Source organism: Panthera tigris, chromosome A3, assembly GCF_018350195.1.
Source record: "Panthera tigris isolate Pti1 chromosome A3, P.tigris_Pti1_mat1.1, whole genome shotgun sequence".
In the NCBI taxonomy this organism is placed as follows: Eukaryota; Metazoa; Chordata; class Mammalia; order Carnivora; family Felidae; genus Panthera; species Panthera tigris.
This window is the reverse complement of record NC_056662.1, coordinates 29,346,318-29,373,568: the sequence shown is the minus strand read 5'-3', so window position 1 is coordinate 29,373,568 and position 27,251 is coordinate 29,346,318. Positions and strand designations below refer to the sequence as shown.

Below are 27,251 nucleotides of genomic sequence, written 5' to 3'. Positions count from 1 at the left end.
CTCATGGGCCCTGTGTGACTTCCAAAGCTGGTTTGGGAAGGCTGCACAGCTCTGTCTGGCTCCCTTGGGAGGCCGTCCTTGGAACCCGGCTGCCATGTTGTGAACTCTCCTGGGTCACAGGTGTTCTGGCCCACGACCCCAGCCAAGGTTCCCGTCAACAACCAGCTTCAACCCCCAGACTTGTGAGTTAGCAAGCCTTCAGATGATTTCAGCCCCCCAATGTCAGGTCACCCCAGCCTTTGAGTCTTCCAACTCATGTCCCAGATATCATGAAGCAGAAACAAATGACTGTTCTATCCTGTCCAAATTCTTGCCCCAAGTGGTGAGCATAACAAATGGCCGCTTTGCAGTGTGATTTATATCCCCTTGGAAGATATTCAAACTTACATTTTTTACAAATCATATGGAGGGAAAAGAAGAAAAAGAAACACCTTACCAGGCTCTGAGTCACTCCTTTCAAGCACTCAATTCAAGTCAGCTCTAGGGGTGTTAAGGAGGGAAAGCCAGAAGCTCCAGTGAGACCTGCCCTCCCTCTGGGCTTTGGTCTCCTTCTTTGTCCTTCTCCTAGACTAAGGGCGCAACAAGAGGAAAAGGAAATGCCCTCAGTGTTGGGTGGGGGCACAAGGGCATGAAGCCAAGGTAACTGGAGTGCAAACTGGAGGCCAGAGATGGGGTCTGGAGGGCCAAGAAGGGCTCCTACTGATGGGGATGAAGCTTCTATTTTGGGTAGGGGAGAGTCAGGGGACTCCAGTTTGTGGTTCTTCCTTGGCAGAATTGAGATCTTCCGTCCTTCTTTTGTCTTCAGCCCAGAGACTACTCAGGAGTTGCTCGCCACGGGGAGGTGGGCAGGTTTGTGGAAGCTTCTCCTCTAACCCTTGAACACGCTGGCCACACGCTTATCAGTCCTCCAACCCTTACTGTAGTGCAAACGGGGGCCTTGCCTCAGACTCCTCTGCTCAGAGGGACTGATTTTAGTCGTCCTTCCTCTGTCACCACAATAGCCAAGGAGAAGCCCTGAGACCCCCAAAAGCACAACCTGGTTTCAGATCCGAGTTTTGCCACATACTCACTGTTACCAAACCTCCTCGGTCCGCAATTTCCTCTTCTGTAAAAGGGGGTGATGTTACCTATCTCATAGGGCGGTCTTGTGGAATAAAGGAAATAGCAATGGTGAAGTGTTTGGCATGGTTCTTATGTGTATGTGTATAATGCTTTTCAGTGCGGCTCTTGATGAGCTGCTGCTTGAGTTTTGCACAGCCCCCTGTAAGCTTCCTAAGGGCTGTGAGCTTGAGGGGGGCTTCCTTCTGTAATAGTGAAGAGGGGCAAGTCTCTTGTAAATGTTGCTGAGCAGCTCCCCCTTCAGCCCCAAAATAATCAAACACATAGAGTTCTGCTGAGGCACCTGGATGGTTCTGCCTCCAGCATGCTTTTGCTTAGGCTGGACTGCATACGACAAGCACTCTAAAATGTCCCAACTTTATTTACATCCAGACCCCTGGCTCCGACCCCACCCCAGCTCCTCCGCTTAGCTCTGGGGGAGAAGCTGGATGCGCAGTGACGCTTCGGCCAAGGCTAGAGCTCAAGGAGATGTGTGGGGTGAGCCCCTCACTTCTTCTGGGCTTGTGCCCTAGCCCGCTGAATTTTGTCGGCCGTGGCCCCATCTGTGGCTCCAGTGCAGTGGGATAATACAAGGCTCAGCTCTGCTTCGTTCCTGTGCTCGATGGCCACATCTGCGGCCTGAGCCACATCCCTGTGGTTGTGAGCAGGAGAGGAGATGGTGTCGGTCTGCCCAAGGGCACAAACCATGCTCCTCATCAGCCCACTGGCTCAGCCACCCAGCACCCACAGGGCTCTCAGATGACACACCCAACGAGAAGCAAGGCCTTGACCTTCTGCTCCGGACCCACACGGGAGGCATACTTCTTGGCCTCATATTTGTTGTGTTGCTTCATGCAGATCTCAACAAAGGGCTTAAGAGAGGAAGGGGGGGGAAGAGAAGGTATGTCAGATCCTCTCTCTTATGAGCAAAAGTCCAAAGGGCACACTGCCCCTATGCATTTCATATACCCTTCAGTATATATAACCCCATCCCACCCCCTCCCTGACATGTCCAACAGTTGTGATCTCAACATTCTCAGGGCAGAAACCACCTAAACCACAGATCTGTTAGTGCCTTGAGGCTCCACCATCTGCTGCCACCCTCTCACAATAGAAGTCTCTTGACTTCTCGGGGCCTGTGTTTTCTCTCATGGCTGCCCTTATCCCACCTACTGATCCACCTGCCACAGAAAACAAACCTCCTCGGTGTCCTCCAACTGCCTCCCGCACATGCCCTCCCAGTGCCCCTCCACCCCCTACTCAAACAAGACCTTCCCCTTTAGGCACATGGTGTGGGCTGTGGGCCTCCTTGGAGAAAGCAGTTCATTCCTTCTCTCACCAACATCTGCGGCCTAACTCAGCCTGCTCTCCCACAGATCTGGCCCACAAGTGTGCAGACACGGGAAGCACCTGCTAACTACGTGGGACAGCTGAACAGATGCATGAATGGGCCATCTGCTTGCCTATCTCTGGGCCTGGTTCTCTCCCCAGGACTACCCTGCCTGAAGGTGGGGCACAGGGACGGCCCGTGTCTCACCAGGTAGCCAATGGGTGATTTCTTGCTCTTTGAAAACTTCTCTAGCTCCTCCCAGTCTTCCAGATCGGCCAGGGCAGTCAGCTTCAGCCACCAGAGCCTGCGGGGAAGCTGGGCTTGAAGGTATCGCAGGATGGGCAGGTGGTCCCAGGACCCATCTGCAGCCGGCTGCCCTAACCCACCTCTTGTCAGGAATGCGGAAGTCACGTGCCAGCTGCTCTGCGCGCTTGTTGTGGCCTCCAAGGATGAGGGTAGTGACCGTGTCGTGTAGAGACAAGTCCAGGAACCGGCCCCCCAACTCATCTTCTAGGCGTCGCTGCAGCCGTAGGAGTCTCATTTGATCCTCTGTGGCCTGGGATGGAGATGAGGCAGGATGGGGATGACAGGGACAAGGAGGAAAGACCGGGAGAGGAGGACAGGGGGTTCTTAGAAAAGAGGAATGAGGGGGAGCCTGGGTGGCTCAGTTGGTTAAGCATCCGACTCATGATTTTGGTTCAGCTCATGATCTCACAGTTCAGAGGCTGAGCCCTGCATCAGCCTCTGCGCTGGCAGTGCGGAGCCTGCTGGGGATTCTCTGTTTCTCTCTCTGCCCCTCCCCTGCTGGCACAGGCTCCCCCTCTCCCTCTCCCCCTCTCTCTGAAAAACAAACAAATAAACATAAAGAAAGAAAGAAAGAAAGAAAGAAAGAAAGAAAGAAAGAAAGAAAGAAAGAAAGAAAGAAAGCCAAACCTTGGCTGCGAACTCGTTCTTGGCTTTGTAGAAGGCGTCAGCTGCTGTCTGCAAAGCTGCAACCCGCCCCTCGATACGCTACAGCCACAAGAAGGGAAGCCTGAGCTCACAGCACAAAGGAAATAAGCCATCCTCATTCGGGGTACACTTCTCTCCCCGGTCCCTGTGCCCAGGGTTGCCAGGGCCAGCCTTACCCTCTGGGTGCACCACTCTGGTGTCCCCAGGGGGGAGGCTAGCTCCTCTGGGACCAACCACCATCCTGGCCTCACGTCTTCCCAGAATCTCCCACAGCAGAAGGACCAGATGGGGCATGTACCAGGAGGCCTAGATCCCTGGAGAAGGAACCTGACCGACAGCCCAGCCCACGGGCCCCACCCGGCCGTGGACCTCAGACCTCCTCTGCAGCATAGCTGGCTCGGATGTGGAAGCTGCCCAGCTCCTGGTGGTTGTCATCCTGATTGTAGAGGTCCTTCAGCGTCTCTAGCTCCTGATGTTTACAGAACTGGGGCCATGGACAGGCAGGCAGTCAGCAAGGCCAACTCAGGGGCTCAGGAGGCTCCAGCCCCACCCCTGCCCAGGGCGCACCTGTCGGTACAAACTCAGGGCCATGGGCTGGTTCCGAAGAGTCATGAAAAAATCTCCTCGATTTAGCTCATTCTTCAGGTGCAGCAACACCGTGAACACTAAAAGACAATAAGGTGATGTAGGGACTCCAGCCTGGCCCCTTGCTTAGCCCAGGGGCCCCAGCCTGGCCCTCCTCCAAACCCTGCTCACCCAGATCAGTGTCCCCACTCTCAATGGCCTTGCTCAGCGCCAGTTTGCTCCTCTTCATCTTTAGGAGAAGGGGTACCTGCTCCCCAGAGCGTGGTTCATACTCCAGCAGCTGTGGGGTGGGGAGACAGGCACAGAGAGAAGGAGCTGGCCTGGTGGCCTCTAATACCAATGTCAGAGCATCTGGACAGGGCTGGGCGCCCACACCTTGATGGCCAGCTCTGTGCGGCCACAGCCATAGGCCCGCGCAGCAATGTCAGAGTAAGAGACGCCAGGCGTGTCCCCCAGCTTCTGGTTAATGGCTCGAGCAACATCCTCGTCGGACACGTCCTTCTGTTGCACCTGCAGATAGAGGGAGTGGTCACACACACCTAGATCTCACCCTTCACCCTACACCCCCACTTGCCCTCTATCACGATCTACACCTTCAGCTCTACACTTCATATTTCCTATACCTCACCAGGGCCTGGAATCCCCTATATGCCCTTGAACCCCACCCTATATCCTCACCTTGTAGCAGGCCCAGTGGGCCAGGATCCTGCTGACGCCCTGCACTTCAGGAAGGCGCAGGTACTCACAAATCTGGATCGCCAGGGGGTAAAGCCTTCGTAACACAAGCCTGGCAGGCGAGGGGGTAAAGGGTACAAGAGTGAGGTGGGATAGAGAGGGCAGCCTGACCCCAGCCTGTAACTCAGGCCTCCCAGATCCCAGAGAAACAGGTGAGGAACAGTGACCACAAGAATCCAGCAGGGGCTGTGACGCCTGCCCACATACAGCCCTCCTCCCAGAATCCTGGGGTTTGCTGTACCTGTCCAGCAGCACCTGGATGGTGAGTTGCTTATATCTGTAAATTACTTGGTTAAGGATCCAGCTGGGGGATAAGCCCTATTTGCCAAGGACTTTCAGGAAGCATCTTCAGTCCCTCCCCCTTCGCCTACCACCACTGGCTGTAAACATCCTTGTAGCTCGCCTGAGGATACTGGCTATAAGTGAGGGGGATCCCGATGTGATAGTCCCGAATGGCATTGAGCACACGCAGGTCCTGACACATGCGCACGAAGCTGTCAGGTGGAAATCTGTCGAGGAAACACTTCCCAAAGGAGGCCGCCTGAGAAGAGCCAGAGGTCAAGAGGTCTTACCCACCCCCACACACACACACCCCTCCTGCCAGCACACCCCCTGCCCAGCACCAGCCCCCCAGCAGCCCCGCTGTCCAGGCCAACCCTGAGCAGGCTCTTCTGCATGTCTGGCCGGTGCTCATGTCCCGCGGCCTCGATGCACTGCTGCACGGCCTGGGTCAGCTGCCCCAGCTCCTGGATCTCCCGTAGGTACTCGTCTGCCTTCTGGCTCTCTTTCTGGGGGGTGGGGGAAGGGTACCAGGGATGGAGTGCCATGACAGAGAACACCCCGTGTCTGGTCCCCCGTCCCTCCGGACTGTGCTTCACATGGGCTGGTTTGGAGGGGCTGCAGAGGCCAAAGCCCAAACCCCTTCAGCCCGCAGTCCACCTGAGGTGCCCATACCTCCCCCCCGTATCAGCCCACAACTGCCAGCGAGGGGCCCGGATAGTAACACTGACTTGTGCCTGGGCTGAGGTGAGTAAGGGCTCCCTGCGCCTCCCCATCACCACACGGAGGACACTTCAGTGCACCTGAGCTGACTCTCTCCAGCCCAGTGTCCAGCCCGGACTCTTCTCTTGACAAGTGGCACCTGGCTGAGTCCACCATGCCCAGCCAGGGGCACAGGGCTGAGCCAATTAAGAAGGGAAAGGAGAACATCCTGGGGCCCAGGGAGAAGCCCAGGGCTTTACCTCATACTCTTTCTGGGCCTCCAACAACAGTGCTCCAGGGGCCATCGAGGCAATTTTGAAGATCTCCTCGCTGGCCACTAGGGGAGGGAGATGGTGCGGGTTAGTGGGGCAGGGAATCCTCAGCACTCGATGACCTGATCCTGCCTTGGGTCACATGGTGCCCTTGTGAGGGCCTCACCTGGAACCTCATGTAGGAACTCGTGGGTGCTACGAGAGAAGATGCGGACCCCATCCAGCTCAGGAACCAAATAGGAGTCTTCGTCCAGCACAAACCTGAGCTTGGTCAAGGTTCCCAACAGCACCCAGAAATGGGGCGAGGTAGGTGAACCTCCCTCTCTTTCCCTCCCACCCCCGCCCCCAGGCAGTCCTCCAAGGATACTGGATGCTCTCGGGCGCATCGCCCACCACCATTAGCCGCCTCTCCCAGGCCACCACAACGGCCCTCTCTTTGCTGCGAGGGCGGCTGCACCTGTGGGCAGCATCACACACATCTGGGACACACAGGACACCGCCAGCCAGCACAGCCACATCTCCCATTCTCCCACATCACTGCTTACACCACTTTGCCTTGGTAGAGCCCTGCACATACGTGCTACCCCTTATCCCGTTCTGATTGATATCTGCTTCCCTCTCCCCCTGTGCTGTCAGCTCCCAGGGGCATCTGGGGCCCACAGCGGGGGCAGGGGTTTCCCTCAGGTATGCAGTGGCAGAGAAGACAAGATGCAAGCTCCACCTGGCATGGCCAGTGGACAGGATGAATCCAGGTGTTCCAGGAAACGAGGTTGTGCCCACCCCCAGCATAACACCCCCATCCTCACCAGACCATCTGCTTCGGGGGGGCCCGGATGTTACAGTTGAACTCACACAGCTTCTCCTGAAAGGGCACAGGGAACACCATGGCCTTGTCTCAGTAGTTACCAGTCTGGTTAAAAAGCCCCACCCCTGCCCCTAACAGATCGCTCCTGGACAAGGCACAGTGCCCCGTGTCATCCCAGGATCACACCTTGAGTGATGCTGTCCCCATCCAGATGTAGCCTGTGTCCGTGAAGAGTGCCAGGTGTCGGTAGGTGAAGGAGACAGCCATCTGCAGGAAGCTGCTCACTCCTGGCGCCAGGCCAGAGGGTGTCTGGGGCAGGCCAGGGGGGACACCAGATGTTGATTTTTCCGAGCTTCCCCCCCGCCTCCCTCACCCCTTCCATTTCACTCCCCTGCCGGGGCCCTCACCACTGCGGAGCAGGCGGACTGGTCCAGGAGGTAAAGATCAGGCCCCACAGCCAGAAGAATGTGTGCAACTCGGTCCTGGCAGAGAGCGGTCCAGCACGAAGGTGCACCCTGCAGACCTGTGGCCAGGGAAGAGGACGGCTTCAGGATGACCAGAGCCCACAGCCTCCGCCTCTGTTGGCCCCACAGTCTGGAGGCACATCTGTGGGCACTGAATGGCTGTCTCGGGGATGTCAGGGCTCACCTGGCACCTCTGGCATCCGGCGGAGTTTGAGGTCACTGACATTGGCACTGAGAGTAAAGCGGTGGGCCCCGGTGAGGATGGCCACCCCTGAACCAAACTCAGTATGGAAGATCCGGGCGTCCAGAACCCGGTTCTGGAGCACCTCCTGGGGAGAGGGGCCGAGGGTTGAGGGGGCCACAGAGTCACGGACTGCATCCCTTTCCCCAGCCCCCTGTGGCCCCTACATTGCCCATGCTGAAGTGTCTCCGGAAGTCACCGTGAAGCCCGTACACCAGCACTCCACCATCCTCCTGCACGCAGAGCAGCTCCTCTTCGGCTGACCAGCCTAGGGACACCACGGGCCCACTCTTCCACTGCAGAGGAGAGGGAGGTTCCTGAGGCTGTCCTTGGGGCACGGACCCAGCCGAGCCCCAAGGTGGGTCAGGCATGCTCACCAGCAGACTGGCCAGAGGCAGGCCGGAAGCAGAATAGATCTCAAGCACTGGCCGTACGCTGGCAGCCTTCTCCTTCCGCCACGGGTTCCTCAACAGTGCTGTCGTTTACGAAGAGATTTTCTGTCCAGGTCCCCAGGCCCACCCCATATGAAGCAGGCTTCAGGAGAACCACAATTTAAAGCATCTCAGTAGGGGGTGAGAAGTGGGGGGGAATCGGAGTGGCACACATCAGCAAGAACCACCCGACAGCAAGGCCCCTGAGAATCATGGACCTTGAGTCCACCCTGTTGTCCCGGAGCAGGCAGTGGCAGACGGGTGACATACCAATGGGGCCCCCGTAGGGCGCAGCAGCTACCAGGCAATCCCTGAGTTCCTCCTTCAGGTCCCAGTCCATGCTGTACAGCTCATATTTCCTGCCCGTGCAGAGGCAAGCAGAGATTAGCCTCCTCATGACCCTGCCTCCAGATGGGAGTGAGCCCCAGAAGAACCCCTAAAACCTCCATTCGCCCTTCACAAGGCAGTCAAGGCCCCCCACAGGTGGGAGAGGTGATGACCAGAAACATCTAGGGCCCCTGACCACTAGTTGCATAGGGACGGCAGGTGAGGGAGCAGACGGTGCTGGCAGTGCAGGATGTGATTCTCCCGTCCAAGGATGGCAGGAGCTCCTGGCACAGGAGGCCGGCTGTGCAGCCAATATCCAGGTAGGACTAGGTAGGTACAAACTAAGGTAGGGCCAGGGTGGGGTGGGCTGGCTTTGTGCCTGCATCAGCAGGAAATAAGACCCTCTGAGAGGGTCTCTCAGGGCAGGCAGACTTTCCTCTATGTCTGGTTCTTAACACCAAATCAGGTTGTGGGCTTTATAGCCAGGGGTCCAGCTCAACACTGGCTGATAATGAACTCCGTTTTAGAGGCATTGAGTTAGCAGTGGCTGAGAGAAATCCAAGAAGAGCTCTTCGGTGAGTCCAGAGCTGGGGACAGAGTCCTGGGTAGATGTCAATCTCTGAACGTTCAGCTTATGCAAGGTAACAAAAATCACAAGCCCGCATGAGATGGCTGCAATCCTGAGACATGTGGATCTCCAAGAGAGTGCACACTGTGTGAAGACAGCGTGGGACACCTGACACATGCCGTCATTTGATGGCTCAAGGTGGGGACAAGGGGACAGAGAAGGAACGAGCACTATCCCAGAAAACGAAGAGAAAGCAGTATTTAAGGGGAGTGTTTCCTCCAGTATCATTTCAGGAGTCGTCCTGATAAGAATCAGAAAGATGCCTACCATTACCTTCTATTTGACATTCTTTTCGGGGTTCTAGCCAAAATAATTTAAGAAAAAAAAGAAGTTTTTATTTTGGAGAAGGAGTGAGTTTGCTCTATTCACAAATAATGTGATTGTCTACTTAGAAAATCCAAAGCAGGACGCTTGGGTGGCTCAGTTGGTTAAGCATCTGACTTCGGCTCAGGTCATGATCTCCCAGTTCATGAGTTCAAGTCCCGCATCAGATGACTCGAGCTCCGCTTCAGGTGAACACAAGCCCCACTTCAGGTAAAAAATGAGCCCGGCTTTGGGTGAGTCATGCTTCTCTTTCTCTTCCAGCCCCTCTGTCTCTCTCTGCCCCTCATGGGATTCTCTCTCTCTCTCTCTCTGCCCCTCAATCACTTGTGCCCTCTCTCTCTCAAAAAAAAAAAAAAAAAAAAAAAATCCAAAGCAGTCTATGGGAGAATGAACAAAAGAGCTCAGTACGGCAATCAACAAAAACCTACATATTTTCTATACCAATCACTTTTCTATACCATAGCAAGAATCAATTAGAAATATAACTCTAAAAGATCCTAATCATGACAGCAATAAAATGACGATAGGCAAGAATAAACCTAACAAACATTTTTACAAAATAAAATCATAGGGGGGAAAAAAAGAGAGGCAAACCAGGAAATAATACTCCTAACTACAGAGGACAAACTTAGGGTTACTGGAGGGGAGGTGGGCAGGGGGATGGGTTAAATAGGTGGTGGGCATTACAGAGGCCACTTCTGTGATGAGCACCAGGTGTTGTGCGTAAGTGATCAATCACTGAATTCTACATCTGAAACTAACATTACACTGTATGTTAATAAACTGTAATTTAAATAAAAATTTGAAAGAAAAAAAATCAAAGGACACAGAAGACATGACGAAACATCCCAAAATGATCTATGAGTACACAAGAATTCCAATAAAAATTCTCCCAATTTGGGGGGGGGGGGGGTACTAGAAGAGCAAACTGATTCCAAAACTCATTTGCAGAAAAAAAAAAAAATCTTAAACAGAAAATGTTGGAAAATATCTAAAAATATTTTGAAAATAAAACAACAGACATATACCAAATATCAAATACAGTATATAAAACTAAAGTTGATTAAAACTGTTGTTTTGGCACAGATATAAGCAAATAGATTGATGGAAGAGAAAAGAGTCCAGAAAAAGAACTGGGAATTGAGCATTACTAGCATTACTAGAGATGTCATTTCAAATTGTTGCAAATTGATACTTGAAATGAGACAATGGGCCATATGGAAAGAATTTCCATGAACGCTATTTCATTACTTAATCTCTACAATAAAATATTTTCCAGATGGAATTCAAACTTTGAATGTTAAAAAAAATAAAGCCGTATCAGAACAAATCTTGGTTATTTTCACATTCTCAAAATAGAAACAATTTCTAAGCATGATACATAACTCAGAAGTCACAAAAAAAGAACAACAAATGAGTCTAAATAAAAATGGACTTCTGTAAACTTCTATATATAAAAAGGGGTAAAACAATACATGTGCTTTGTATTTGCTTCCATTTGAAGAAAAAGATTCTGGAAAGATTTCTAAGAATCTAGTAACTGGTTACTGGTAGGTGACGGGGTGGAATCCAGTTGAATAGGGACAGGGATGGGAAAGGGACTTTGAGTTTTTAAATCACTTTAATGGTTATTTATTAAAATGATTAACATTAAAAAACTTTCATAGATTTAAAAAAATCCACTGAAGACAAACTATGAAGACAAACAACGATAAGGGATTTTCGAAAATGTCTGTGACATGTGGAAAAGAGGTACTTTTCTTAAAAATACAAAAGGCTCTGAGTCATTTTCAAAAATGAACATAAAACCAAAAGAAAATAAAAATGGTCAAGAGCTATAATCATACTATTTTATGTGAAAATATTTAAAAACTAAACACAAAAACCTTGAGAAAATATGAGCTAATATTTTTATAATGTGAACTATGGCAAAGTCTTTCAGAGCAAGACAGAAAACCTAGAAATTATCAAGGGAAAAAATGATAGATTTTATTACATAAAAATTAAAATTCTGTATATTGGGTGGCTCAGTCGATTAAGCGTCCGACTTCAACTCAGGTCATGATCTCACGGTCTGTGGGTTCGAGCCTCGCGTCGGGCTCTGTGCTGACAGCTCAGAGCCTGGAGCCTGTTTTGTATTCTGTGTCTCCCTCTCTCTCTGCCCCTCTTCAGCTCACACTCTCGCTCTCTCTCAAAAAAAATAAATAAATAAACTTAAAAAAAATTCTGTATATTAAAAATATGTAAGAGTCAAGTGACCTTTTAGTTCTCCCCCAAATCCTAGAAAAACCCCCTTCAGTACAGTGCCGGTTAAATAAACTATGGGATGCCCATTCTGAGGAATATTATGTGGCCATTAATAAGCTGAGTCTGTGTACTGACATGAATGATTTCTAGATGTCCTGTTAAATACCAACAAAAGGTGCAGCTCAGTAGGAACCATGTTAACCCATTTATTTTATACAAAAACTGAGCACATACTTTTGACAAGCATATTTACATATAATTATATGTAGGTGTGTAAACACATGGAAAAATGCTCAGAGACATGGAGCTGAATTCAGCCAGAGATAGTGGGTACCTGTGGGGAGGGTGGTGAATGAAGGAGGGATGTTGGGGGACTGCCAACTTTTAGACTTTTGCATTATTTGAATTTTTGATAACCCATGTGCATTTTTTGACATTTTGTTACTAAAATCATTCCATGAAAATCTGATGGGAAAATAGATGTTCACACAGACCTACCACGCCAGTTATCAATTTATTGCCTCTTAGCTCCAAAATCACCCTCCAACACTGTTCTGTGAGAACAGACAGCGTGTCTTTATGCATTCCTCCTCCACAGTGTGATCTTAACCTTTCTCAGTAGAGGGCGCTTGGAGGGATGCGGACCGGGCTCTCCTGACTGCTTCCAGTTGGAGTTCACCCGGAATCACCTTCCCGTGGCTCCCTGGTCCAGACACCACACTCCTAGACTCCTGCCCATACCAGGCTCTACTTCCTCTGCTGCCAAGATGCCTGCCTGTCCACTGGCTACCCTGCCTGTGCCCTTGGGTTTCCACTGACCCCCTCCGCACACCTGTGCACCCAACCACTGCTTGTGGCTCAGCTTACAGACACCATGTGCTCCCAGCTGCCTCTCTGCACCATTACCACCATTCCATTCCATGCCCACCCCCTTGGCCACCAGCCGCAGCTCGCCTGTGTCCCCCTACCTTCTGAACTCCAGAGGGCTGCTTCTTGCTTGCCCAGCAACCGGGGACCAGCTCTGGTCCGGGCAAAACAGTGAACTTCACTCTCCAGTGAGCTGCAATTTTTATTTTCTCCAGCAAGATCTGAATTCCAGCCTGGGGAGGGGATTCCCTTCCAAGTTTGTCATTCTTTGGGTACTCTCCCTCAGCCCTGGGTGATTCACACAAAACTTTCTTTTACCTTATACTTACTCTTTTATCAGTTTAATAATTCTTCATGTTTATTAAACTCTCTCAGTTTAAGTCTCCCAACTGGACCCAAACTGCTATAAACCTGGTGCAGGGAGTGGTGGCAGAAGACAGACTCCTAAAGATGCGATTTGGGGATTGGTTTGGTTGTGCGCTTGGGCTTGAGGGCAGTGCTGAGCTCCCCGGCAAAGGGAAACAAATGCTAGTCACCTACTGCATGAAGTGGCACCACAATTAATCAAGCCTACGGTTTACTGTGGTGAAATGCCAAGTCAAACATGCACCTTGGGGTGACTTCTGGGCCCGAATGTATGGCAGTAATGGTGATTGTAAGGGCTGGGGATTGGGACAGATTATTTTGAGTGCACTTGGACATTTACAAAGAGAAAACGACAAGTTTGCACTCATTAACTTTCAGCTCAAGTCATGGTCTGAGAAGCAGAAAGCTTCCATTACAGCCCTAACAGAATCTCTTCTTTCTTGTGGCCACACCGCCTCTTACTGCTAAAAATCAAACACAAAATTTAATTGTGTGGGTTGTTAAATCACCAACATACCATTTCTCGTGTGAGAATTAATGGCTCTTATGAGGAAAAGAACTGGATCCTGAAACCTGCAAACAATGGAAGTAGGCTGCCTTCCTGTGTCCAAGGAGACTAGCCTTTGGCTGCTTGAAAACCCTATGATAACCTCACTTGGGGTAGATGTCTTGGGAGCCTCCCTACCCAAGGCTGACCTGGCCTAACACTATGTTGAGTGGCTAATCTCTCTGCCAGTAGCAGAGACTAATATCTGATCCCAATATGGCACCATTCCTGGGGGGACCAGCCTGCAAGCTGATTATGTATGAATTTGCAAGGGAGGGGGTGGCCATCAGCAGCCGAACCCACTGGTCAATCAACTTCCCTCGGAGTGGACAATCTGATGTAATGATGCCTCCAGATTTCATGCAGCATCAACACCACAGCATCACCCATGAAATGTTTCTGTCCAAAATGTTCAACCTGAATCTATTCAAGCCTCTAGATCTACAACACAGTTTCAGGAAATTCAGACTATGATAGATTACACAGTTCAAGTTCAAAGGCACCACAAAGAAGTAATGGGACAAATCCAGATAAAACCAATGGTCTATTAAACAAGTCAATGTCATGAAAAACAAAAGGTAAGGGTGGGAGTGGGGATAACAATAGTCAAGTTTATGAAAGACTTAATTAAGACAGGTAAGCAAACGAGTAAGTCTAGTTTAGGCCTTGATTTGAACTGGTTATAAAAAGACACTTTGGGGGCACGTGGGTGGCTCAGTTGAGCATCCAACTTCGGCTCAGGTCATGATCTCGCAGTTTGTGAGTTTGAGCCCCATGTTGGGCTCTGTGCTGACAGCTTGGAGCCTGGAGCCTGCTTTGGATTCTGTGTCTCCCTCTCTCTCTGCTCCTCGCCTACTCACATTCTGTCTCTGTCTCTCTCAAAAATAAAATAAAAACATAAAAAAAATTTTTTTTAATAAAAAAAACATAAAAAGACACTTTGAAGACAATTGGGTAAGTCTGAATAGGGACTGGTTGTTAGATGATTTTAAATGTTAACTTTGTTAGGTGTGAAATAGTATTGCAGTTTCATAGAAAAGACTGCATTTTCACAGGAAAAAAAATTGTCATTTTTTAAAAAGTAATGCACATTGAAGTTATGTCTGTAATTTATTTTAAAATATAGCAGAAAAAGTATTTGATTGAAAAGATGTGCCTACGCATGCCTGGGGGGTTTAGTCAATTAAGTGTCTGACTTCAGCTCAGGTCATGATCTCACAGTTCATGAGTTTGAGCCCCGTGTCGGGTTCTGTGCTCACAGCTCAGAGCCTGGAGCCTATTTCAGATTCTGTGTCTCCGTCTATCTCTACCCTTTCCTTGCTCACGCTGTCTGTCTCTCTCAAATAAATAAATATTAAAAAGGGGGGGGGGAACAGATGAAAAGAAAATAGCAAACTGCTGATACTTATTGAAGCTAGGTGATGAGTACATGAAGATCCACTAAATTACTTTTACTACATTTATGTATATTTGAACTTAAAAAAAAAGTTTATTTATCTTGAGAGAGAGAGAGAGAACAAGCATGGGAGAGGCGGAGAGAGGGAGGGAGACAGAATCCCAAGCAAGCTCCACCCTGCCAGCCTGGAGCTGAATGGGGGGCTTGAACCTACCAACCATGAGACCATGACCTGAGCCGAAACCAAGAGTTGGACGCTTAACCGCTAAGCTACTCAGGTGCCCATAAAATATTTAACTTCCAAATTGCTGAAGCAAATATTGTAACATAACAATTTTTAAGCCTAACTGATAGTGCTGGGTGTTCATTCTACTATTCTACTTTGTTGTACACTTGAAAATGTTCACAGTAAAAGGTTAAGTTGTATTTCCAAGAGAGAAGTGAAGATTCATCTCTAACCAGTGTTCCAGGGAGTAAAGTTCAGATGAGGCCTGAGATCTGTCCGCTGAAGTGACAGAATGTCACTAAGAATAGGGTGGTCTGACCAGAGTGAATGGTCAGTAGGAAGAGAAAAAAACAGAACCAAATACAGATGGCAATCTTTAGACCTTTGGCTAGAGCGGCGAGAAGAAAGGGGTGAGAAGGAGGGACCTGTGGAATGGGGGAGTTTATTTTTTGTCAGGATGGGGAGATACAGATCACATTTCTAGTACCCGCCCCAGAGATAATGGAGTAGGTTTGGCCACAGAAGCTCATTGTAGCCGGCATCTCAGGTGACCTGGATGCAGGGGGTCCTGGACAACAGCTGGAGAAGCCCTGTGGCTGAGGGAGGGCGTGGGTGGATGGTGCGTGGTTTCTGGGAAGGCAAGGAGACAGGCACATCTCACTGGGTCAGGAAAGACAGCTGGCAGGTTTGGTAGGGGGAAGTCTTAGCCCTTCTATGTGACTTCGAGTTCTCTGGGAAGCACAAGGTGAAGTCAGCTGTTGGGCAGAGGGGCCAAGAAGACTATGATTTGCAGTATTTCGAAATTATTTGAATTGTTGTGTAATCTTTTAAAAGGAAAAGCAGCGGAGCGCCTGGGTGGCTAAGTTGGTTGAGTGTCCGACTTCGGTTCCGGTCATGATCTCGCGGTCCGTGGGTTCGAGCCCCACGTTGGGCTCTGTGCTGACGGCTCAGAGCCTGCTTTGAATTCTGTCTCTCTCTCTCTCTCTCTCTCTCTCTCTCTCTCTCTCTCTGCTCCTCCCCTGCTCATGCTCTCTCTCTCTCAAAAAGAAATAAACATTAAAAAAAATTTTTTTTTAAGGAAAAGTAGAGCCCTTGTGATGAGTGTAGGCTGACCCCACATAAAAGGACTGCGAGGGCCCACTTGAGGCTGGTGGGCACAATTTGCAGTAGTCCCACCCTGCCTGTCTGTGGCCTGCCTGGCAGCACTCAGTAGCCTGGGCGCGGGTAGAGATGGTGAGTGGCTGGTGCACTGGGAGGTGCCCCTGTGCCAGGCGGATGCAGCCAAAGGACAAAGGAACAAAGTTGTTGGGGAAAAGGCAAGAAACTGAAACGACTGACTATGGCTGCACTCCAAGCTGGACAGGGAGGGGCATGTGTATAGAAGGGGGCTCTGCACATGATACGAAGAGAACAGAGGGTTCCTGGGATGGGGAGCCCGATGAGGTTGAAGGACAGGTGTATTAGGAGGTATCGGAGTATAGTGAAGACAGGAGCTCATGGTCACAGAGGGAGTTGCCTGAATTGAATGTTTCAGAGGGAAAGCAGTTCTGGAAGAACACAGGCGCCAGGTGGAGGGTGGCTAACGTAGATAAAGTCACTTGAGAAGAACTCATGGAACTATGAAGCCTGGTGGCCACTTAAGTCACCCTGGAAGGTCACAAGAGCTGGGATGTCCAGGAAGCTGTCCAATCAGTCAGTGGGGGATGTGGTTCAGGAGGCTGGCGGCAGCACAGACCTAGCTGGGAAGAGGGCAGAGACCCTCCACGGGGTACACGAATTAAGAGTCAGGGAGTGAAGAACAACAAAACATGGACCACCTCCCAAGGCTTTGAGGTGAAGAAGCCTTCTCAGGGACAGTCAGATGACTCAAGCTGTGCCTACAGGGTGGTGGCATGGGGTATGGATAGGCAAGGTGAAAGGCAGCAGGGAGAGCGGCTTCTCAGAAGAGCCGAGGGGTATGGACTTTTATAAGGACAGCCACAGCCTTAATGAGGAAGGCCAGTCCCATATTTCTCCTCTATTCCCGGGTTCCAGAAGTGGGAAATCTCAGCAGCAGTAAACAGACCGTGGATTCTAATGCCAGGAAATCACTGAACCTAGCAGCTCTTGCAGCCTCAGTTCCAGCCCCCTCCAGGAAACACTGAAGAAATCCCTGTGGCCGTGCAGCTGAACTCCTGGGAAGTTCCCAGTTCCAAGCATGGTCCGCCACAGTGTGGGAAGAGCCTTCTGTGAAAACAGATGATCTCCAGCCTTTGCCTCAAGGGTCCACGCGGGGCTACTGAACCACTGGGGAGGAAGGGGCACATCAAGTCTAGCCTTGGGGAACAATCTACTTATTCCAAAATCCTCAGGCCTGAAGGAGAGCCCACCATCACCCCTGAAATCCTTCGATTCCAATCTGCCTCAAAAATAAGTACTACTAAAGAACTCTTGTACATTGTTGGAAATGTAAAATGGTGTAGCTGCCATGGAAAAAAGTATGAGAATTCCTCCCAAAAAAATAAACAGGATTACATGTAACCCAGCAGTTCCATTCAGTATCCAAAAGAACTGAGAACAGTCTCGAAGGGATATCTGCACACACATGTTCCTAGCAGCGTTATTCACAACAGCCACGAGGTGGAAGTAACAGAAACAGAAACAGAAAACAGAATGGTGGCGGGGCGCCTGGGTGACTCAGTCGGCTGGGCGTCGACTTCAGCTCAGGTCATGATCTCACAGTTCATGGGTTCGAGCCCCGTGTCGGGCTCTGTGCTGACAGTGCAGAGCCTGGAGCCTGTTTCGGATTCTGTGTCTCCCTCTCTCTCTGCCCCACCCCTGTTCGTACTCTGTCTCTGTCTCAAGAATAAATAAACATTAAAAAAAAAAAGAAAAGAAAAGAAACCAGAATGGTGGCTACCAGGGCTGGGGGAGGGGGAAAATGGGGAGTTATTGTTTAATGGTTATAGAGTTTCAATTGTGCACGATGAAAAAGTTCTGGAGATTCATTGCACAACATGAATGTACTTACTACTACTGGAATGTACCTTAGAATGGTTAAGGCACGACATTTTATATTATGTATATTTAACCACAATTTTTAAAATAGTTTGTGTTTAGGGGCACCTGGCTCAGTTGGTACAGCATGCGACCCTTGATCTTGGGGGCGTAAGTTCAAGCCCCACATTGGGTGTAGAAATTACTTAAAGACAAAATCTTCAAAGTTCATGTTTACATGTTACACCCCCCCCCCACCCCCCGCAATCCTACTAAAATAGTCAAGCCCTTTTCTAAGAAGAGTTTTAGGAGAACATAATGTATCTTGCCTCCTTTCTCTTACCATAAGGGATGTTTCTAAAGTACCTGAGATAATGTGCCCCAAATCAAGCTAACCCTTTCCGCACAAAACTCACTCTTCCTTTCTCATTATCTTAAGCCAAAACCCCAATCATCCTCAATTCCTTGCTCTACCTCCTTCCTACTGAGTGCAACCTATCACAATCTCCTTTGATTTTGTCCCCTAAATATCTGATGCATCCCTTTTTCTCCATTTCTACCATACTGCCACCATCAACTTCTCCCTCGTCTACTCCTCCAGCCCCCTCACCAGTCTCCCTTGCCTCCATATTTGCTTGCCCCTTCTAACTTGTCCTCCCTAATGCCTCTAGAAGTTACACACACACACACACACACATACACACACACACACCTGTGGCAATCCAGCCACACTGGCTCTCTGTTTAGATGATCGAGGGTGTCCTAGTCTTTCCTGCCTCAGGGCCTTTGTATATGTATGCTCTTTTTCATCACAGTCCCTGCACTTATGTTTACTCATCCCCTGGATGGGGAAATTATATTTCCTTCAGAAAGTTTTCTTTACCTCTAACCTCCAGCCTATTCTATATACTCTCTTAGGACCCTGTATCTCTTCTTTATGGTGATTATGATTAAACAAATACTAAGTCATTAATGGTTATCAACTGTCTCTCCTGCTGGCTATAAGCTCCATGAGAGTAGACAGGGTCTGTCTTTTTATTGGTCACACTAAGACACTTTAGTGTCTTTTATTTACACAGTAAGCCTGGCAAAGGGTTGAGCAAAATTAATCAACGGGTTTTTTGGATAAAAATGGTTTGGTTTTCAGGATAAAAATGGCTAAAATTCTGGAACTCCATAGGAACTAGTAACCATTCCCTCTCCTTGCATTCCCAAATTCAGTGAACTTTCCAAAACATTACTTCCAATGCAAAAGAATCCTATCCTGTAGAAAGGATTTGAAAGGCAATGTCTGCCACTTGTTTATCATTAATTCACTTACTGGAACATATCCTGGCATAAAGCTATGCACAAATATGAATAAAACCAAATAGTTGCATTTAAAACATTTCCACTCTGGGGGAGCCTGGCTGGCTCAATTGCAAGAGTATGCGACTCTTGAACTTGGGGTCATGAGTTGGAGCCCCACATTGGGTGTAGAGGTTACTTAAGTAAACTTAAAAAAAAAAATTCCACTCTGGTGAAGCTAGAATATGCTGTTATATTTTCCTGTTAAAACAAGACAAAACAAAACAAAACAAAACAAAACAAAACAAAACAAAAGGAGTACCTGGGTGGCTTAGTCGGTTAAGCATCTGACTTTTGCTCAGCTCATGGTCTTGGGGTTTGTGAGTTCGAGCCCAGAGTGAGGCTCTGTGCTGACAGCTCAGAACCTGGAGCCTGCTTCCGATTCTGTGTCTCCCTCTCTCTCTGCCCCTCCCCCATTCCCGCTCATGCTCCCGCTCTCTTTCTCTCAAAAATAAATAAACATAAAAAAAAAAAAAAAAAAACAAAAACCTATGCTTTAACACATTTAAAGGTTCTAAAAGACTGGATTCAAAGCCTGCCTCCACCGCTTACTGGCTGGGTAACCTGTCTACCTAATCTCTCTGCGTCTCAGTTTCCCCATCAGTAAGATGGGGCTAATGATAACTACCCCATGGGGTCATGAAACAAACAAGTTAATACATATCAGATACTTAACACAGTGTCTAGAACAGAGAATGGCTCAACATTCATTAGCAAAAGTCAAAGGCTTAGACCTTTACCCTTTCTGGCAGTACAGCACAAGTAAGGGGAGGCTAGCCAGACAGGTCATGTCTATGGCACATACTCAACAATGACATTCATTTAAAACTTTCCTGATGCATCAACAAGGCTAAGACTTTTTGTGATAAACAGGAGCTCTGTGGTAATGACGTCTTTTGTCTTCAGCATTCTCGGATTTAACAAACCTGTGTAGGCAATACGTATTTTCAAAACACACAACGTGTGTTTTCATACTTTTAAAAGGGTATGCTGTATGTGTAAACACTAAGTCGTATGGCTACTTCTGTCAAATGACATCCCTTCTCCACAAGAAAAAAACCAGTTGAAATCATTGTTATTTCCTACTGACTTTACTGCTTCTTCATTAAGTTTCTGCATTTTTTCACATTGTATATGCATATTTACAAGAAATAATAATTATAAATAAACAACAAAAGCAACCGAGCTCTAAAAATTGCCACAAAGCATTTGTCCATCTTGAAAGTGTTAAGAGCTAACATTTTGTGTTATCAAAAATTACGCTGAAAACTTTTAACATGTGAATAAAAATGGTATAGAGTTTCACTAACACAACAGGGTATTTTGTACTGAAATACGACCCCAGTGCAGTATCTTCTGACCTTTAGGTGCAATCAAAAGTATTCTTAAAACTTTATGGGATTACTACACAGCAGGCATTGTTCTAAAAATGCATTGGACATAAAGAGATAAACATAGTCTTGGTCCTCAAGGAACTTAGTTTATACCATAAGAAACCTATGTAAATATTGCTCTACTGTACCATTCATAACAGAAGTAACACTGGGCCCTATGAAGCCCAAGAAAGTCAGCTGACTTAGGACTGGAAGAGCGACGGTTTCAGGAAGAAACCTTGAACCAAGTCCTGAAAGATGAGCAAGAATTCTCCGGTGAGATAAAGAGGGCAATGGCAGTACCCACAGAAGGAACTGAAAGCTGGTGCAAACATCGGGAAGCCATGAAACATGGCGGTGTTTGGGGGTCCTGCAATTCTGTGCAACTCGAATACAAGACTTGGGTAGGAGAGGAGCAAATGGAGCTGGAGACAAACAGAGGCTGACTTACAGATGTTCCAATAGAAGAAGTTTGTGTTTTAACCTACAGAGAAGGGACGCCATTGAAAAATCCTTATCAGGGTAATGATGCGACCGGTTTACACTTCATATCAATAGTTTAGGACTCTACGACTTCCAGGAGAGGGTTACCCCTAACTGAGGGTCCTCACTCGCGCTGCTCCTGAATTCACAAACGACTTGCCCCCTTCTCCCAGCCTTGGTTTGCTGTTACCCCGCCCGCCAGCCGTGCGATCCCGCCTCCCGCGGAGCGCCCCTGTAGTCTGACTTTGACAGCACTTCGCCGCAGGAGACTAAACACTCGCTATCACCCGCAGGCCGCCTCCCTCAACGTGATCTGAGCATCCTTCCGGAAGCTGACAGATCGGGGCTTCAGCGTTAGACGCTGCTCTACTTCTGTGACCGCCGTGCTTGCCTCAGTTTCCCTCCTGGATCTGGGGAAGGCCCGGCCCCTTGGCCATTTGGCGGCTGTGCGTTAAGTGGTGGACGCCGGGGGAGAGCCGGCGAGGGGCGGACCCCAGCGCCCACAGTGACGGGGGCGCGCGCCGCCGGCTCCGCCCGAAGACTCTAGTCGGCGGGCCAGCGGGGTAAGCCGGACCGCGCGCGGGAGGGCGGGGCGGCTCACCGGTAAAAGGCAGAGTCCCCGAGCGGGTTCCAGTTCGCCGTGTAGCAGTCCATGGCTGGTGCAAGCGGCTGCTGGGCAGCGCAAAAGAGACACCCGCCGGGCGCGGGCTCCGGGCCGGCACTTCCGCTTCCGCCCGTCCGGGTCACGTGGTGAGGCTGCCGCCACTGCCATCACCACTGTGGGCAACTTGCGCTCGGCCGCCGCCGCGCCCCCGCCCACACCCGGGCCTCGTGCCCGCCCGGGTGGGCCCGGCCCTGGCTCCTGCTCTCCGCCGCGGCTACCCACGCCGCCTCCTTGTCCCCTCGGGCGCTGGGGGTCGCGCAGGGCGGGACATGGGTGACCGGAAGTGGAAGCTGTGAACGTCGCCGCCCGGGGCGCCGAAGCTCCAGGCGCCGTCGGGGCCGCCGCGACGCACGCATGGAGAGCGCTGGGCTCTGGGCTGCGCACCGACGGCTAACCGGGACGCACGGGTTCTGCCGGGCGCGGGCTGTGCAGAACCGACCGGCCTCTCGGGGCGCGGGAACATGAGGCTAGGCCCGGAGCCCGCAGTGGGCGAGGCGCGCGGTGTGCGGGCCTGCCCCGGTCGCGGGTGAACGGTGCAGAGCCCCGGGACTCGGTAATTGGCACGAACGGGCGCGCGCATGCGCGGGGCGGCGGCGGGCACGTGGCGGGGCTCAGGGCGGCGCCGCGCGGGAAGCGCCTCGGTGCCCAGGCCAGAGACCCCCTGACTCCGGTACCAAGTGTCACCGAGGCACGCGCCACCATGAGACCCCCTCTGCCGCCGCCACCTCTCCCCTGTAGCCCTGAGCAGCCCTGGAGGGGCCGGCGCAGCTCTCGTTTAGCGGGCGCTGGGCCCGACCTGTCCTGAGTCCCCACGCGCGCCGCGGCTTAGTGGCCTCTCCCCGCAGCCCGTCATTGGCAGCGGCGGCATGGTCTTCTGTCTGGACAACGAGCAGCCACGCCTCCCGCTGCGAAGCGCCATGGTCCACTTCCAGGCCTCAGAAGTCCAGCAGCTGCTACACAACAAGTTCGTGGTCATCTTGGGGGACTCAAGTGAGTGCCCTTCTAGGTTCACACTACCCAGCCTCGCACCTTCAGTCTGTTTCCTATGACTGGACCCATTGTCTCCATCCCAAATTTCTTTCTACCCTTAGCCTGTTCCAGGCCAGTAGGTTTTCTTTTATTTTCCCACACACCATCCACGGGTGTCCCGACAGATGTAGCCTGTCAAATTTTTTACCCCGTCCTTGTTCAGTATTTCTTTTCCCTGACAGTCCCCCATGGGACTCCTTTTATGGGAGCAGTAGATTGTGGTGTCTGTCTCCTGGGTCTACTTATCTCTGCCAGGTGATCTTGGGTCGCTGTGTACTAAGTTGAGGGTGGTGCGTGGCCAGAAGGCGGAGGTAATACAGGATTTTTTTAACCTTACCTTTTCTCCTATCTCTTAACACTCCACAGAGGTAGTGGTGGGCAGCCCTAACCTTGGGAAGATGAGGCCTGGACTTAGGAGGAGCTAGGGTGGGGTGAGGCCTGCCTTAGCCTCAGGATCTCTGTCTCCCTGCAGTCCAGCGGTCTGTGTACAAGGACCTAGTGCTCTTGCTCCAGAGGGACTCCCTGCTCACAGCTGCTCAGCTGAAAGCCAAGGTGAGGGAAGCTCGATAGTCATGCCAGTGGTGGGTGGGCACAGACCCTGGCCTGGCAGGGTCTTCCTCCCTGGCCTGGGTCTGACCAGCTGGGTTGGGGGGGGCGGGCAGGGGGAGCTGAGCTTTGAACAGGACCAACTGGTGGCTGGGGGTCAGCTGGGCGAGCTGCACAACGGGACACAGTACCGGGAGGTCCGCCAGTTCTGCTCGGGTTCTGGCCACCACCTTGTGCGCTTCTACTTCCTCACCCGCGTTTACTCCGAGTACCTCGAGGGCGTCCTGGAGGAGCTGACATACGGGCCTGCCCCGGACCTGGTGATCATCAACTCCTGCCTCTGGGATCTCTCCAGGTTGGGGCAGCGGGGAGAGGGAAATACTGGTTGGGGGTGGAGGTGTGGCTCAGAGGCTCTCCACCCTCTGCCCTCGCCCACCCTGCGTGTGCCGTCCAACAGGTATGGCCGCTGCTCAATGGAGAGCTACCGAGAGAACCTGGAGCGGGTGTTTGTGCGCATGGACCAGGTGTTGCCAGACTCCTGCCTGCTGGTGTGGAACATGGCAATGCCCTTGGGCGAGCGCGTCACTGGGGGTTTCCTTCTGCCAGAGGCAAGTGACCGGGGCCCTTCAGGTTGGGGGAGGAGGCAGCCGACTGGTAGATAGAGGGCCTTCCCTCCCCGACCCTGCTTCATTGTGTGGCTCTTAGATGCTACGCTTTCTTACTCAGCTCCAGCCCCTGGCAGGGTCTCTGCGGCGGGATGTGGTTGAAGGGAACTTCTACAGCGCAACGCTGGCCGGGGACCACTGCTTTGATGTCCTGGACCTCCACTTTCATTTCCGGCATGCGGTACAGCACCGTCACCGAGACGGTGTCCACTGGGACCAGCATGCCCACCGCCACCTCTCACACTTGCTTCTGACCCACGTGGCCGACGCCTGGGGTGTGGAGCTGCCCCAGCGTGACTATCCTTCTGGTGAGCCCTACCACAGGGGGTAGGATAGTGATGCAGAGGGGGTTCACAGAGCACAGGGCTCAGAAACAGAACAGGACAGAGGTACTCGGGGGGGAGTAGGGACCTCTTGAAGGACTGTTGTGGCCCCTGAGTGCTCCTTCCTCATTCCGTGGGGAGAGTGAGATCACAGGAGCAACATCCTGATCTGAGCTTTGGTTCTGTACGGTCTAGCATGTAGAAATCTCTGTGTGGGTGAACGAGCTTATATAACCTTTGAGCACGTAAGGTAGCAGGTCAAAAGACCCCTATCCTACAGGTGAATAGGAAAGAAATAGGGGTGTTTCTAGCTAGGCATGGGGGTGGGGGGTGGAAAGACAGAAGTGGAGGAAGGGTAATCATGCGGTGTGACAGAAGCAAAGAAGCCCCTCAGTTGGTGTCACCAGCCTCTCAGTTCCTGCCTGCTCTTCAAAGGGGGCATGGTGGCTGATTGTTTCCATGTCCGCGTTCCCCCTGGACCATGTCCTCAAAGAGCAAGGTTCCTGCCGTGTTGCCAGCTCATCCCTTTTGGCTCCAGCGTCTAGGACGATTGTGTACATAGCACCTACAGAATTGTGTTTGTTGAGTTGGGGGCACGAGTCATATTAGAAGGCTGTTTGTAGCAGCACTATAGGGTGTGAGGGCAGAGAGAGACCAGGAATGTCATAGAGGTGAACTTCTAGGACTTGGTAGCCAGGAGTTGGAGTCCCTTGGGAGGTGAATTAGGAATTTGATTACATAATGGTTCAGTTTCCTTGTTTTTTAGATGAGAAGAACTAATCCTCAGCAAAGAGAGGGATGCTCTAAAGGTTGTAAGGCTAGTTTGTGGTGGCTCAGGTCTTCCGAATCCGGTTTGGAGCTCCAGAAATATAAATGTGAAAAGGAAGAGTTGGGTGGGAGGATGTGATTGGTGAGTCTGGTGCAAGCAGACCTCTGAGGTGCTGGGGAAATGTGCAGTAGATCTGGAGTCAGCAGGGCCCGGCTGAGCGCATGAGTGTGGACCGTGAAAGGAGAGAGCAGAGTGGGGGCCATGCTGTAGAAGGGAAGAGGGGCTGCTGGAGGAAACAAAAGGAAAAGAGAGCAGAGGCACTTTCAGGGAGGACAGAGTCTATTGGCTGTGTCACGTGACTGTCAGGAAAAGAGGAAGTGGTTGCTTGTAGTCAGAAAAGTGCTGAAGGTGTGGAGTTGGGTTAAGAGGCAGAAGCAGTTGATGAGGGAATGGAAAATGGTCAAAATACCCCTTTTGGACATTTGGGAGGCATGGGAGTGCTGGGACAGGAGAATGACAGGAAGAGCACACGTTGTCCAGAAGGAAGACCTCTTAAGCTCATTTATTGGTCTGTGGGGAGAAGCTGGGAGAGGAAAAAGTTACAGATACAGGAGCTGGGCATACAAAGGAAGAAGGCTCTAGAGGGGAGCAGGAAATCAGAGCAAAGGCAGATCCGTGACTTTGAGAAAGGTAAGGAAGAAGGACTGTACTCTGGACTTGGCCTGAAATGAGAGGGAATGAGGAAGACTGGGTAGGAAGCAGAGGGTGCTTTCACCTGGTGGCCCTGTTCTCCAAGAGGAGGGAAGAGAAGTGTGGACAGCCAGATTTCAGGGCGAACTGGCTCTCAGGCCTAAAACAAACAACCATCCCATTCCTAGACCCATGGATTGAGGACTGGCCAGAGCCGGATCATCCGTTCCAGGGGAGCCATGGGCAGCCCCCAGACTTCGGGGAGCAGCTGGCCTTGCCCCCACCCCAGCCTTCTCCTCTGCCCCCTCCCATACCTTTCCCCTACCCCATTCCTCAGCCCTCGCCGCCTCCCCTGTTTCCACCCCTGCCCCAGGACACCCCCTTTTTCCCAGGCCAGCCCTTCCCAGCCCATGAATTCTTCAGTTATAATTCAACAGAAGACTTCTCGATGTCACCCCACTTAGGTAGGTGCCTCTGTGGCCTCCCTTCACACCTCTCCCAGGTTCCCCATGCACCTTCCCCAGCCTAGCCTTTTGTGCCCAGGTGGGCTGAGGAGATGGGTAGCTCCTTGTGCCCCCAGGACTGGGCTCAGTCACTGCTGGGTCTAGAACAGCGTCTGTAGACTCATTAATTAATCCATTGATTGTCACAATTTGCTGGTTTGGAGGTAGGGGAAGTGGTATTGCCATTTTGCAGATGGGGAAACAGAAGCCTCGAGAAGCTCACCCTGGAGGATCAGAGCTGCCTGAAGGCAGAGCTGGCCTCACCTTGGCCACAAGCCCACTCTGATCATGACTGGTTCTTTTGTAGGATGTGGCCCTGGAGTGAACTTTGTGCCTGGCCCCCTGCCACCTCCAGTCCCTGGCCCTGTCCCCCATGGTCAGCACCGGGGCCCAGTGGTCCACCGGGGGATGCCACGCTGTGCTCCCAGCAGCCCCTACCATGTGCCGAGGATGGGGGGGCCCTGCAGGCAGCGGCTCAGACACTCAGACAGACTGATCCACACAAACAAACTGGACAGACAGCCTTCTGCCCATTCGGGGACATGGCCTGGGTAGACTGGATCTTGGGCTGGGGCTGGATGTGCCGATGGCCCTGCAGGGCCTGCTTGCCACCCCCGGTGCTGGGTCAGGGTGTCTGTTATGCCTGACATTGTTCTCGTCCATTGCTGTCACTAAATAAAGGCGTGGAAGAACAGAGTGGCATCTTCCTGTGTGAGGGAATGGGTCTCCCAAACCATGATCTCAAGGGTTGGGGAGCTGCCTCTGGATCCTCTCCAACCTTGGACCTTTCACCTCTCACCTCATACTATTTAAAAATCATCGAATGTGTTCTTCTTGCTATCTCACACACTCATTTCCACCCTTACCAGAACACAGGTGTGCTTAAAGATCCTGGAGGGGTCTCCTGTTGTCAGCTGCTCTTTGGGATTGGAAAATAACAAGGGCTGAATTGCAATTGTCAATATTAGGAATTTTGGATGTGGCTAGTTCTCACCCATATTTCCCAGTCTTAATGCCTTCAGCATTCGTTTATTTCTGAGCACATACACGTCCCTCAGTTAT

At 51.1% G+C, this 27,251-nt stretch overlaps 2 protein-coding genes across 3 annotated transcripts; one reads left to right on the top strand and one right to left on the bottom strand.

Moving 5' to 3' along the window:
* Window positions 1–1,462: 1,462 nt before the first annotated feature.
* On the bottom strand, window positions 1,463–21,728 carry VPS16 (VPS16 core subunit of CORVET and HOPS complexes). The gene is made up of 24 exons (XM_042980788.1): window positions 21,602–21,728; window positions 8,164–8,252; window positions 7,840–7,937; window positions 7,630–7,758; window positions 7,406–7,550; window positions 7,165–7,280; window positions 6,944–7,066; window positions 6,759–6,814; window positions 6,320–6,409; window positions 6,119–6,213; window positions 5,941–6,017; window positions 5,356–5,487; window positions 5,113–5,240; window positions 4,941–4,976; window positions 4,643–4,751; window positions 4,340–4,474; window positions 4,136–4,244; window positions 3,947–4,044; window positions 3,756–3,863; window positions 3,362–3,439; window positions 2,815–2,984; window positions 2,636–2,732; window positions 1,867–1,970; window positions 1,463–1,750 (listed from the first exon to the last, which is right to left on the bottom strand). Exons 1-24 carry the CDS (start codon window positions 21,652–21,654, stop codon window positions 1,606–1,608), a joined length of 2,520 nt encoding a protein of 839 aa, XP_042836722.1. The 5' UTR covers window positions 21,655–21,728; the 3' UTR covers window positions 1,463–1,605.
* PCED1A (PC-esterase domain containing 1A) lies at window positions 21,429–26,881 on the top strand. 2 transcript variants are annotated; one of them, XM_042980790.1, is made up of 8 exons: window positions 21,429–21,563; window positions 22,510–22,654; window positions 23,166–23,245; window positions 23,356–23,594; window positions 23,697–23,847; window positions 23,966–24,212; window positions 25,875–26,150; window positions 26,497–26,881. In XM_042980790.1, exons 2-8 carry the CDS (start codon window positions 22,531–22,533, stop codon window positions 26,742–26,744), a joined length of 1,365 nt encoding a protein of 454 aa, XP_042836724.1. In that variant the 5' UTR covers window positions 21,429–21,563; window positions 22,510–22,530; the 3' UTR covers window positions 26,745–26,881. The 2 variants fall into 2 exon arrangements, with proteins under 2 accessions (XP_042836724.1, XP_042836723.1); XM_042980789.1 differs by lacking the exon at window positions 21,429–21,563 and adding an exon at window positions 21,802–22,217.
* The last annotated feature ends 370 nt before the right edge of the window (window positions 26,882–27,251 follow it).

Coding starts and splice junctions, on each gene's coding strand:
- VPS16 (XM_042980788.1), bottom strand. CDS start 21,654: ATGGACTGCTACACGGCGAACTGGAACCCGCTCGGGGACTCTGCCTTT. Junction 4,045..4,135: donor GAGTGGGGACACTGATCTGG/GTGAGCAGGGTT, acceptor ATTGTCTTTTAG/TGTTCACGGTGTTGCTGCAC. Junction 3,864..3,946: donor CCCTGAGTTTGTACCGACAG/GTGCGCCCTGGG, acceptor CCATGGCCCCAG/TTCTGTAAACATCAGGAGCT.
- PCED1A (XM_042980790.1), top strand. CDS start 22,531: ATGGTCTTCTGTCTGGACAACGAGCAGCCACGCCTCCCGCTGCGAAGC. Junction 23,595..23,696: donor TGCCTCTGGGATCTCTCCAG/GTTGGGGCAGCG, acceptor GCCGTCCAACAG/GTATGGCCGCTGCTCAATGG. Junction 24,213..25,874: donor CCAGCGTGACTATCCTTCTG/GTGAGCCCTACC, acceptor TCCCATTCCTAG/ACCCATGGATTGAGGACTGG.